The following is a 13373-nucleotide window of genomic DNA, read 5'->3' on the forward strand; positions in this document are numbered from 1 at the left end:
ACTACAGCACTTTGTTGAAGTGGGGATAGATGATGAATGACACATAAATCATAATACAATTTAAAAAAATCATTATTTCCAATGACATGTGAGCACTAAATCTAAAATGCTAAGAGGTCACATAAGGACTTTTCCACAAACTACCGTTTTTAACGCTGTACAGAGTGTACACTGTGTAGTAAGCCGGTTATCAAATGAGGACACAGCCCCACTGTTGAGGGTGGTGACGTCACCGCGGGCGGTCTCGCGCAGGTGAGCCTCACCTGTGCGCGCATCGCAGTTTCTCCGCTATTCGCGTGCCAGCTGCAGCATCCCTGTCCTCCGGTGATGAATCAGCTCCCGTACATCGGCGGCTGCTTGCCGCTATTCATCATGGCGATAGTTTTCGACATCACGGGTCTGATCCTGCTTTTGTTCGGCATCTTCGGCGACGCCCGCAAGCGCGGTGTGTTTTACGGGGATTTTCTCATCCACAGCGGCGCGCTGATCCTGTTCGCCAGTCTGGGCTTCTGGTTGATGTGGTATATCGGGAATATCCGGGTGAAAGAGGAGAGTTTGGAGCGGAGATCCAGCGCGGCGCATAGCGTTAAAAATCTGGCGAGGAAACTGACGGAGAGACTCTCTAAAGCACAGCAGAACAACGACTCAGGTGAGACACACACGATAAACAACACAAGAGAGTCTCCCAAACACACCAGGAGAAAACCTAAGCACTAGCATACAGTAGGTGACACACACACACACACACACATACACGCACAATATCTGAGGAACATCCCTGCATGCATATATTATAGAGGGTATAGTATTAATAAATACTCAATACATTCACACTTTAGTACAGTTTATGCCTTGAAAATCATTTGATTCAACTAAAAAAAGCTTTTGTGTCACAGTGTTTTTAATATTATAAGAAACACAAGTCGAAACGTTTGATTATAGTGTTCATAAAGTCACTTTGGTGCTTGTTTTTATTCAACTTAAATATTAGTGGTACTTATTGGTAGCCTAATACATTGAGTTTGTGCATAAAATAATACCCTAACGTTAACATTTTACAATGTTGTGTATTCAACAAAAGCTTTTAATCAATGCATTGCATTTAATCTATATATTTTATCAGTGTGTTTAAATGTATAAAGTTTATTAGCTAGCATTTATGGCTGAACCCATCTAAATATGTAAATTTGCTACACAAACAAAAGTAAGTTGTTTACTTTTGAGGACAGGTTGAAATACTTCACAACTGTAGATCATCACTTTGTACAGTGTAGACCAGTGGTCTCCAACATGATGCCCGCACGGAGTCTGTGAGTTGCCTGCCAAACACATTCAGCCTTAATTTTAATATTTTTTTATTACATATTTTTTATATTAGCTTAGTTTCTTGTATGTATGTAAACATTTTAAACAATGATAAAACATATCAACAAGTTAAATAAAATAAAATCACCAAGTAAAACAAAAAAGTTTTGAGTAGACTATATCAAAAAGCTTTGTTTTATCTATTGTGGTAGTCCATGCTCACAGTAAGGTTGGAGACCCCTGGTGTAGACAATATCCTTTATTTCTATAAAAAAGGAGAAAAAAACTTTATAAGTGATGGGGGTCAAAAGCTGAAATGTCACCTATTTCTAAAGATGACTTTATATAAGAGCAATATTTTAATGTATTTTTCCTGTGTAAGCACATACATATGTTGCTTATGGAGACCTTCCATTGTAAATATAAAGGTTTCATTTCTAACCAAAATGGGTTCAGCAGTCTCGTTTCAATGCAGAACAACAAAGATCTCCTTCTTTTCTGGTTCTTAAAAAAAAAACATGCAAACAAACCAGAAACCAACTCCCTAATTTGAAGAACCTATTATTTGCATATGCATTTGGACGATTTCTTCCCAAGTGATTTTAAAGTGTATTTACAGTAAGCTGTGCATTTTATCAGCTATGTGTGGGGTTGTTGGCCTTTGTTTGTCCTAAGAACCTAACTGAAACTTAAGTCTTTTTTATACTCATCTTATGATGCAGCAAAGCATCATTGTTTTTTAAACATTTACAATCTTATCATGCAGACATCTCATTTAATTTCTACACTCTAAAAACAAATGGTGCTAAATATGCAGTACCTGTGTAGCACCTTTGTAGAACCATATTGTGCTATATAGAACCATATCTGGTGCTATAGTGGTGCTATATCTCCCCCGGTAGGTTCCTCATATATAGCACTTAAATGGATCCTATATGATTATGAGCTTTTAGTGCTATTTAGCACTAATTATTTTAGTGTAACAACTTAATGTTAGTAAACTATAACTAGTTAAAAACACAATATTTCTTTAAACAACTAATGGTATATATTCCCATACAGCAAAAAAATAAAAAAATTCTCTCACCAAAAATGTTTTTTAAAAAAGTACAAAATACATTTTAAACGTTTTATTTTTAGCCAGTGACTTTTTAAGAAAGTGCACAATGCGAAGCTCGTCACAAAATGTATGTAGCCCGTCATGTGTGTGCTGTGTGGTTTGTCATTTCAAAATATGTGTTCGGCGTTTCAAGTGAACTTATATGCATCACACGTCATGTCAAAATAAGTGCCTGCTGCAGACACTTTAAAGGGGTTTATGATAAAAGAGACGTTCACGTTTGCCAGATACTCGCTTAATTTCATGTGTAATAAGATTTTAGTGTTAAAGGTGTAGTGGAGGATTTTCTCGAAATTTAAAAAAGAACCGCCTTTTCCACTTTTTTAAAAAACACAATTGCGCAACACTCCTGATTGACAACTAGGAGGACCAATAGTCTTGATGATCCACCCAGAAAAAGAAAATCCTCCGTGATGGCCAGTGACTTTTTTCGAAGGCGCACAATGCGAAGCTTTCTTCCCAAGTGATTTTAAAGTGTATTTACAGTAAGCTGTGCATTTTATCATCTAAGTTAGTGTCTTGTAAATGTGAGCGTCTTTATTTATCACAAACCCGTTTGATTCGTGTTGACATGACACATGGATGCACATAGGTTCACATGACACAACAAACATTTTTTTTATTCACGCCCCTTGGAAGAGAAGTCACCGGCTACCACTGTTTGTCCAATAAACAAAGTTTTTCTTCCTTGTGAATAATTTTTTTTTTCTTGGATTGGAATATATGGAGGGCTAAATACTTTTAAATGCTTTAAAAAATATATTTTAAAAATGGCAAAAAAAATTGAATATATATATATATATTTATAAACAAATTCTAAAATATATTGAAACATGTTCTTTAAAAAAAAAAAGATTATACATGTATATATAGGAAGAAAAATTATGTTGGTGACTAAAAGGATCCAAAATAAACCAAAACTCTGTTATATATTATTATTGGAAGTGCAGTCACCCTTTGCCTAGAAATTGTTGAACCGTATGCGTGTCAGTTTTTTTAGAAGCTTCTTACATTTTCAATTTAGGATGAATTTTAAAGAGTATAGAAGGAGTTCATATTTAATCTGGGCTCTTATTGGCTGCTTTTTCTTCAATATTCACTGTAAGTCATCTATTTCAAATATAATATTTAAAAATAAAATGTAACTTTCTAATAACAAAACTTTATCTGTTTGGCATGTTTTTTTTTGTCTACAAAAGTAATTTTAAGCATTTAACCATACACCTTCATCTTAAATGATTTTTAAGATCATAGTTAACATTTTAGTCAAGTGTGTCCAAACTTTTGGCTGTATATATAAACACTTAAGTTATTACATGGATCTCTAAAATGCTTGATTCTGATTGGCCAGTCGCGACATTCCAAGATTCGTTCTTTTCAGCTAACTACCATTCAAAACTAATAACACACAGTAACCTGGATACTGCAAATAATTTTGACAGGTACAGTTTAATATTACACAAAAAATAAATATAAACATGTCTTTTAATAACATATATGACATTATATTTACAAATGATTAAACCAAATAGTGTGTTTGTGACATTTAAAAGCCTTGTCTTATCTTAAAACTGAAAGTAAAAGTATTTTCCTTGCGGAAGGTCTGTATTTGTTAAAAAATAGCAAATAAAATATTTTAAATCAATATTTAATGTTCCTTACCTTACTTATTAGGTAAATAGCCGTGTAATAAGCAGGATAATGTACAGGCAAGCAGGTTGTTATTGTGAAATAGGCCCTTTAGCTGCATATACATTATTCCTTACATTTATATATATATATATATATATATACATATATATATATATATACATATATATACATATATATATATATATATATATATATATATACATATATATATATATACATATATATATATATATATATATATATATATATATATATATATATATATATATATATATAAATCATGAGTTATGTATGTGTTTATGTAAGTGTGTTATCTACTGTCTGTTTATAAAAAATTTACAGTATATAAACGTAATACTCTCCGTGTGCACAGGTGGGAAACCGGCAGGTAAAGCCTCCACTCTTCGAAATGTAACGTTTGGTAAGTCCAGCTATTTCCCGGGACAGAAGGATCCAGACACGGATACAATCTCATGCGACGAACTATCCAAAGACACTACAGAAGAGTTCATGTGCTATCAGAATAAAGCATATGAAGATGAGGAGTCGAGCGTGAGCAAAGGTGACGATTCGTCTAAAGATGAGAAGACGGCTGATGATCAGGAATCTAAATCAGATGAATCTCAGGAGAAAAAGCCAGGCGATACCGACTTCACCTGTTATCAGAATGAAGGCTATGAAGAGACAGAATCAGCCACGATCAAAGACACTGATCAGAAACCTGAAGAACAACCTGAAAACTGTGACACTTTACTGTGACAGCAGGTGAGGTGAATTTAAGTTTAAGTAAAAGGAAATCCAGGTGTGTTTACTACATAAATATATATGTATAAATTGTATATAAACATATTGAGCCTCAGGCAGAAGAAACGTCTCTGTCAGTCTTAAACACTTCTTTTGTAAATCATCACATTAGTGAATGAAGGCCAATGTTAAAAAAACAACTTCTCTTCTTTTTTCAGATCACGAAAACAAAAACATTCAGAAGCAGAAAACCTTAAGAAGTTAACTGCAGATTAGTTATGAGTTAATACACACAATCCAACCTCTCTATCTGTAATGTAACTACTCATATTTGTTTGTTTAAGATTTGTGCAATGGTCGACTGATCATTATGTTTTTAATGACTCATGTTGATATCAATATTAATACTCAAACTAGCCAAATATTGGCACAAGAATTGACCTTGTCAATATATCGCTCGTTGACTATTTATGTGTATGCGTATGTATGTGTGTGTGGTTCACACAGTTTACAGTTTCATTATTTAAAATAATACTCAGGTCCTTGCTTTTCACTGTAAATATCATTTTTGGTATTTTTCTCTTGTTTTCCTGTACAAATATCTTTTCATGGATGTTTGTACGTGAAAGTAGGACAGAAACGCTGAGCTTATACAGGATTGTTTGCAGTGTTGCACAGTCTCATTTGTAAAGTTTATTTATGAACTCAAGCAGTGTAGGAATTTATTTCCCAGTCAAAGTGAATGCGCGCATGCAAACTCCTCGGGAAAGAGTAAAGTCATTTCATCTGTTAGCTAAGCTTTACTTCAAGCTGTCGTCATGGGCCGCAGGTAAAGAGTTGCCCGACCTGTCCGACAGCAAACACGCAAGTTAGTCTGATCACTAACTTATGTGCTTTAATGTGGGTGTGACCTTTGTGGCCCATCTTGAAACAAAGATGGAAATATAATACTGTACTTCACCAAACAATACAGATAATACTTCAGGCAGAAAGGCAATCTGTAAAAATATGTGCCTCTATTGTTATTTAAATTGTTAAGCCATTTATTCCAATCAGGTTTATTTGTGCCAAAAGTCGTGTGACCATTTTAGACCAACGCTCAGAGCCGTTTTAGTCCAGATGGACCCAAAATTCCTTGCAACGGTAAAATCACATATATTTTAAAACCTTTAAAACGTTTTTTATTTTTTTAGAAAAACATGAATTTCATTGAACTGTCCAGAGAGTAAAATGCATGCGCTCACTTATCTGGGAAATGTTGTAATGAAGTGGGTTGTGGCATAGGAGTATATGAGATAATAAGCTATATGGTGTCAAATCAGGGATATTTCAAGATGTTTACTGTAAATATATTTTTTTAGAGATTATATTTTGGGTAGTGAGTGGCATGTGTGTTATAATCCTGACATATCAATCACATTAAATGTGTCTCATTCACTGTGTGAGCTTGTAAGATTCGAACAATGCCGATGAAGTACAATGTAGAAATACAGCCATACGTTTAATGTTGTGTTTGTAAAGTTTCACACAAAATTAAACCACATTACACCCAAAAGTCTGTATTTGTTTTTAGTAAATGCAGCACAAGTTATGACTAGATTTGTATGCTAACTGTGCTTTCACACCGCCAACGGCGAGAGCGTCAAAGTGACCGAAAGTCATGTACGGTGTGAGCGTCAAGGAGAGTTGAAATCAGCTCAACTTTATGGTAATGAGCTATGACGCGGTTCAGCGGCAACCAATCAGAAGGAGGAAACATCCGCTTGAGAGGATTCCAGAGAATGCTGTTTCTCAAAATGCGTTCTTCAGCGATCTTGGGTCCTTGTGTCCTTGCTAAACGTCATCATTAACCATCGAATTTCAATTACAGTTCTCAAGAACGCAAGTACAGAGGACGCATGAAAATACCCGGATGAGTTCTTGATATCGAGGATGCATCGAGTGCACACTTGCAAGCTGAAATCGCTTTACACCCCAGAAGTCATTGCGGAAAAACAATGGCCGAGGTCAGGTGACCAACAGGAAGATCGCACACATCCCAATTCTCACAGGTGCGTTCTGTGTTCTCGCGACCTTCTGAGTTCGTTCTTCCAAGGTCGCCCTAGCAAGACCGATTTCCCCAAGAACGCAAGTCTGTTGCATTCACCAATGCATTCGAACGTCAGAGCATCCACTACAGCTTTTCTATAGCATGGTTAGTAGGGCAGCCAGAGCTTTTATTGACGCTCTCGGCGGTGGCGGTGTGAAAGCAGAGTAAGGCAACCGTTACTATAATAGTTTGACGCATTTGGTATTTAAAGGTCTACTCTGTAGATTTTTTGTGGCATCTAGTGGTGAGATGCCGCTAAACTGCGTAGAGAAGCTACAAAATGCGTAGAGAAGCTACAAAATGCGTAGAGAAGCTACAAAATGCGTGGAGAAGCTACAAAATGCGTGGAGAAGCTACAAAATGCGTAGAAAAGCTACAAAATGCGTAGAGAAGCTACAAAATGCGTAGAGAAGCTACAAAATGCGTGGAGAAGCTACAAAATGTGTAGAGAAGCTACAAAATGCATAGAGAAGCTATGGTAGCCGCCACAGGACAAACAAGTCATTGTTTGAGACAAAGCAGTGACAAAACACGCTCTATAGACGGTTTCAACAGTAACAACGTAAACAAGCAGCTTTCGTGGTCATCACGTTACTTCCGGTAAACTCCGCTAAGAATTAATAATAACAAAGTCCTTTTAAAGTAGTTTATTTATATAACAAGCAAAATAAACAACACATAGATTACCTAGGAAACCAAAACATTTGTTATCTTTCGACGAGGTATTTGTTTAAGAGTTCAGTTTAGCAACTAGTCAGACCAATAAACAAACAGAAACCGGAAGTAAAGTTCTGACCAGACGCGCAATCGCGTGACCGCACGTGCGTCCGATGAAACCGTCTATATGGCATTTGTCCGTTTAGGGCTACTGTAGAAACATGACGGGACTTCCATATTAGGGGACCGGCGGTGTATGTAGATAAAAACGTCTCATTCTAAGGTAATAAAATAATACAGTTTATTATGTAAGGTCTTTATACAGCACTGATAATCTTTCTAAAAAGTTACACACTGCACCTTTAACTATGAGGCTTTGGCTTAATATGTAAATCATCCTGCTCTGTTTGTGACAGCTGTGCTATTGATTTTCTTTAAAAAAGTGTTCATATGCACTTGATAAAATGATGGGGTGTTTTCAACACAATCTCGTAAATTCATAGGTAGTTTATGAGGCAGCTAATTCGTACGCTCCTGTGACATTGGGGTTAGGGGCGGGGTTTCATTATTGTTTTTCAAATAATTATATTTTTTGTTCGAATTAGTCAACTTAAAAAATACATAGAAATTTCCATGAGATCAGGGTTTGGGATGCATAACAATTAATTGCGATTAATCTATAGCAGAATAAAAGTTTTTGTTTACGTCATGTATGTGTGTTAACTGTGTATAATAACTTTGTACAGATAAATGCACACACATGCATGTATATATTTAAGCAAAGTTTACATGTGTATATACATTGGTATATTTATGTATCATATATATATATACTTAAATACTAAATATATTTTTTTTCTTACAATTATACACACTGAAAAAAAATGATTCATTCAATTTACTCAATGTTTTAAGGTAAGTGGTTGCAATCAATTTATTTAAGCTACATTTAAACAAAAGTTTTTTATTTTATTTTATTTTATTAATCCTTTTTTTTAATGTAGCTTAAATAAATTAATTGCAACCACTTACCTTATAAAATTTAGTAAATTGAATGAATAATTTGTTTTTTTCAGTGCATGCATGTATGCAAATTTATATATACGTAATTATTATACACAGTTTACAAACACATATATGTGATGTAAACAAAAACTTTTATTCTGCTATAGATTAATCGCGATTAATCGTTATGCATCCCTAATCAGGGTGTTATTTTCAATCCAACATTTGTAATTTAACCAATACATTGTCAGGTCAAACAAACATTTTCAGGGTTAATTTACCTTAACAGCTTAACAGTTAAAAATAACCAAAATATTTTTTTGTTTGTTTACGTTTGGCCTGGTGGATAATAAAACAGTCAAGACTTGCTTTAAAAGAGAGACGCAAATCATATTTAGAGATTCATATCCATAATCCCAGAACAACCTAACAACAATGAGTTCAATCCTTTCTGAATATCTCAGCAACCGCAGGGCAACACCCTCTCACATTTAATTCAGATTATTATTGTTTCAGATTGTGTCATCATTAGTTTGTGTTGTGTTACAGCACGCTTATGTTTTTTTAACTAATATACCTCTTTAGATTATTGCGTAATTTTGAAAACAAGTTAAACAAAGCATGCTCACTACGCCTGAACCATTCAGATAAAGCATCTCGCTCCCAGGTTCAAATGTCATAACTGAACCTGTTTCTCCCACACAATAGTTTTTCTGGTGAGTCATCTGTTACGGCCGGCAGACAAAAAGAAGAAAAAAAAACACATTGACCATTTCAGTTGGCATTTGCAAGCAGTTGAACTTGTTTTGTTGGTTGCATACCTGTCGCTCTTTCATATTTTCTAGAAAGAATGTAGGTGAACTGCTTATGAGAAGGGTGGAAGGAAGGTTCCTGTCATTCGTACTTTACTTCGTCAGCCGGTGCCACGTCCATCGCCTCGCTCTCTTCACCAGAGATGGACTGCAAAGAAAAAATTGGACGCTGTTTCCTCTTTCTCTTTTTGGCTATTCTGTTCGATGTAGCTGGACTACTCATCTTCCTTGTGGGACTATGCGCACCATTACAATATTGGGACATGTTCGTCCTAACTGGGCCTATCATCATCTTTCTCAGTTTGGTGTTTTGGCTCTTTTGGTACTTGGGAAACCTCACGATTCCCTATGAGCAGCTCCTGCCCAAGTAAGCACTAACTTGAAGATCAACTGGAGGACTCAATTATGGAGCTAAAGGAAGCTGAAGACGCTCCATGAATTGCTCATCGACTTCCAAAGGACTGCATGGCCTGCAGGGGTGACGTGTCACTCGGTCATGGATCATGGAGCCGGTCTTGGAAAATTGCAAATTTGCACCTTAAGTTGCTTTTTCAGTCCAGCATGACTCAGTTTGAGAGTTTGGACACTTTTGAGCACTGGGTAATGTGGAAGTGGACACAATAACAAATGATGAAGAATCGGATGGAAAAGCCTTGTGAGAGTTTGATGTGGACACATTTATGTTGTCTTGCTCATTTTTGCCTGATTGATTGTTTCTTAAATAGGTTTTTAGCATGTATGTGTGTAGCACCAGACACTTTTTGGAAGATCTATACATGGACCTCATGGACAGCACCGAAAACCTCAGGTTATGTTAAGCTTGAAAATTGACTCTTATTACAACTGTTGCACTTTACTGAGCGCTGATTATTTTAATTGTTGGTTTACATTATTTTGCCTTTGCCAAAAGTTTTTATTTTTATTTTTTTTTGTCTTCTCATGTGTAACCCTGGGAATAAACCAATTTTTTTAATGTTATTATCATAACTAATTAAGCAATTTTGTCAATGCTGAATGTGAAGGATTTTGTGGAAATTATGCTGCAATTATTTTAGATATATCACAGTTTATTACAATTAAAGTTACTGTTCAGTTTCTCAGTTGAGTTTCTTTCTCTTGTGTTATGGACGACAACTGTCTACAAACTAAACCAGACCAACTGGAAACTCCACGTGACATGTCTGAATTCTGGGAGATCCACCCTGTGTGTGCATGCGATTCTGGATTTTTTACGTGGCATGATGTCACAAATATTTGTTATTGAGATGTGAATGTCAGTCTGCACTAACATTTGGTTTGAAAGGAATAATGAGAACACCTTGTCTAAATCATTCCTAATCCAAGATATTTTATAAATTCTTCTGAAAAAAGAAACGCAGTAGATAGCACCAATATTTAACTTCCTGTTGGAGGCTGATAGACAGGAAATTACATTGATAGACATGAAAGATGAGGTCAACCAGGAAGAAGAAAGTTGACGTGAATGACTCAAGAAAGAAACCACTGAAAACATGGATAATGAAGGGAAAACTATTAGGGCTGTCAAACGATTAATCGCGATTAATCACATACAAAATATATGTTTGTGTTTGCATAATATGTGTTTGTGCGCTGTGTGTAATCATTATGTATATATATAAATTATTTTTTCTTACATGTATTAATTACACACACACATATTATGCCAACACAAACTTTTATTTTGTATGCGATTAATCACGATTAATCATTTGACAGCCCTAAAAATTATTATAAATGAAACATTAAATGTTAAATATAGATTAGATTGTAGATTTTTAATTATGTCAAAGGCAACAGAAACACACTCGGACAACAACAAAAATATTATAGACATTTATAGTGATTATTACTGACACCTATAGGCATGTATGCAGTAATACTCATATATATTTATATCATTGTATATTTGCAGCAGCATTTATTAACCTTGATTAATTGATTAAAAGTACTATTGTGGGTTTACTGATATAAATTGATGATTATTTATCAGGTAATGGATCCTAAAATGCCATCGACTGAAATGTTTGTCGTCCTATATTGCATTTTACTGTAAATATACTGGACAGTGAATTTCAGTTTTACAAAAAACATTTACTGTAATTGTTTTTCCCCCGAATGTAGGATTTGAAATGCATTTTTTTTTTTGTGAAGGCGGACGAAATCCACTTCTGCTGAACTGGGATGCTATAGCTCGCAGTCTTCCAGTAGGGTTATTACAGTGGGTTTCCTAAATGGTTTCAGTAAGAGCTTTCCAATGTAATTATCTGTGAGCTTTCTGGAGTGCTGAATATTGATCTTTCTACTCCATATTTTAATAACTCATGAGATTGTGCGTACTTTGGAGGATACTGTCAATCCCACAATGAAGCGTGTGCGTATGTGTGTGTGTGTGTCTGAGAAAGAGAGAGAGATGCTGGCCCTAAAGTGATAATATGAGCTTGTATAAGTCTTGTATTTCAAATTATCAGCATAATTAATGAGCAAACTAATATAATAGCCTAATATGGTCATGATAATTCCCTCTGTTGGGAGTTTTGTGGCTTTTAGTGCATGTCTATTAGTTATGAGGCCATCTTAGCATACCGCTTACGGTGACAAAATACACTTTTATGTAAGTGATATTTCTCTTTTGGGGGGAAAATGAAATAAAATATTGATGACTTGTATCGTTTGATTTTCATTCTTTTGATCAATGAAACAATGCATTGTAGTATTGTTCAGAATATATTTTATGTAAAGCTGAAAGTGGAACCATGTATGATTTATTTGATATTTTAAACCACATACAATTATGTAGGAAAGTAAACACAAAACCACACAATCTGCATTAGACTGTTTGCAGCCTTATTTGGTCATATGTAAGAGGGTCACTGGTGTAGTATGACAGATTAAAGTAAACATTTGTTTTGATTGTCATTTTATTTCAATGGGACTCACTACACCTGCTTTCCTAAAAAAATAAAACTCCGCAGCTCAATGCCTCCCTCCAGTGGTTACTGTACGAATATAATGGTGATGTTTAATTACGTTCATAAATTATAATGTAAATATTTATATCATTACTCTCAGAAAAAAATGTATATTTCAAATGCTAACAATATATTCTTGTTGTTATAATTATCATCATCAACATTAATAATAATATTATATAATCATATTATTTAATATATATATACATATATATATATATATATATATATATATATATATATATATATATATATATATATATATATATATATATAAATTTAATAATTTAAATATTATTATTATCTATGCATATTTTACTTTTTTGTTTATAATTCCAACTCTCAGTGATTATTATCGATATTTTTACTTAAATTTCTTACATTCAGTATTTTATTGTATTGCAAATGTAATTGTTACACATCATATTTGTACAATTTACAAAAATAAATTTACGTTTTATATATTTCTACGCTTTTGTTTTATCTTTTATTAAAATAATAATAATAATAATTTTGCATTGCAGTAATGAGAATTTAAATAAATTCAAACGTCCTTCAGTTTTCAATATAACTTCCTTAGGTAAATATTCTTAATGGATTTATTTTCTTAGTGCAAAAAAAAAAAAATAGTTTATAGCAGCACAGACTGCGTGTCTGACCCTTTTGGAGCTGTTATCGGGTGTAACGGGGTGTTAATGGCCGGGCGGGTCACACCCAGCAGCACTGTTTACAAACACCAGGAAGAGGTGACGTCACCCTAGAGAGCACATGTTCTGCGTTTGACGCTCGCGCGCCTTCTACTGTGCGCCGTTTTTTCTAAAGTGGTCGTTCGTGCTGAACGTAGAAACGCAACTGTACCCCTAGTTTTAAAATAAGGATACGTGTGTAAAATTCGCTACATTAAACGCGCTTGTTGTCATGACCTCCACATCCAAAACACACGCGGACGGTGCTAAGGATTCTGGGTAAATCTCAGCGACTGCAGACGTGGCGCAGAG

General features: G+C 34.7%; 1 protein-coding gene across 1 annotated transcript; it reads left to right on the forward strand.

Annotated features, from left to right (window-relative positions):
- Positions 1-256: 256 nt before the first annotated feature.
- LOC135768418 (uncharacterized) lies at positions 257-6611 on the forward strand. The gene is made up of 3 exons (XM_065277650.1): positions 257-649; positions 4452-4843; positions 5041-6611. Exons 1-2 carry the CDS (start codon positions 328-330, stop codon positions 4835-4837), a joined length of 708 nt encoding a protein of 235 aa, XP_065133722.1. The 5' UTR covers positions 257-327; the 3' UTR covers positions 4838-4843; positions 5041-6611.
- Positions 6612-13373: the final 6762 nt, after the last annotated feature.

Source organism: Paramisgurnus dabryanus, chromosome 3 (assembly GCF_030506205.2).
Source record: "Paramisgurnus dabryanus chromosome 3, PD_genome_1.1, whole genome shotgun sequence".
Classification (NCBI taxonomy): Eukaryota; Metazoa; Chordata; class Actinopteri; order Cypriniformes; family Cobitidae; genus Paramisgurnus; species Paramisgurnus dabryanus.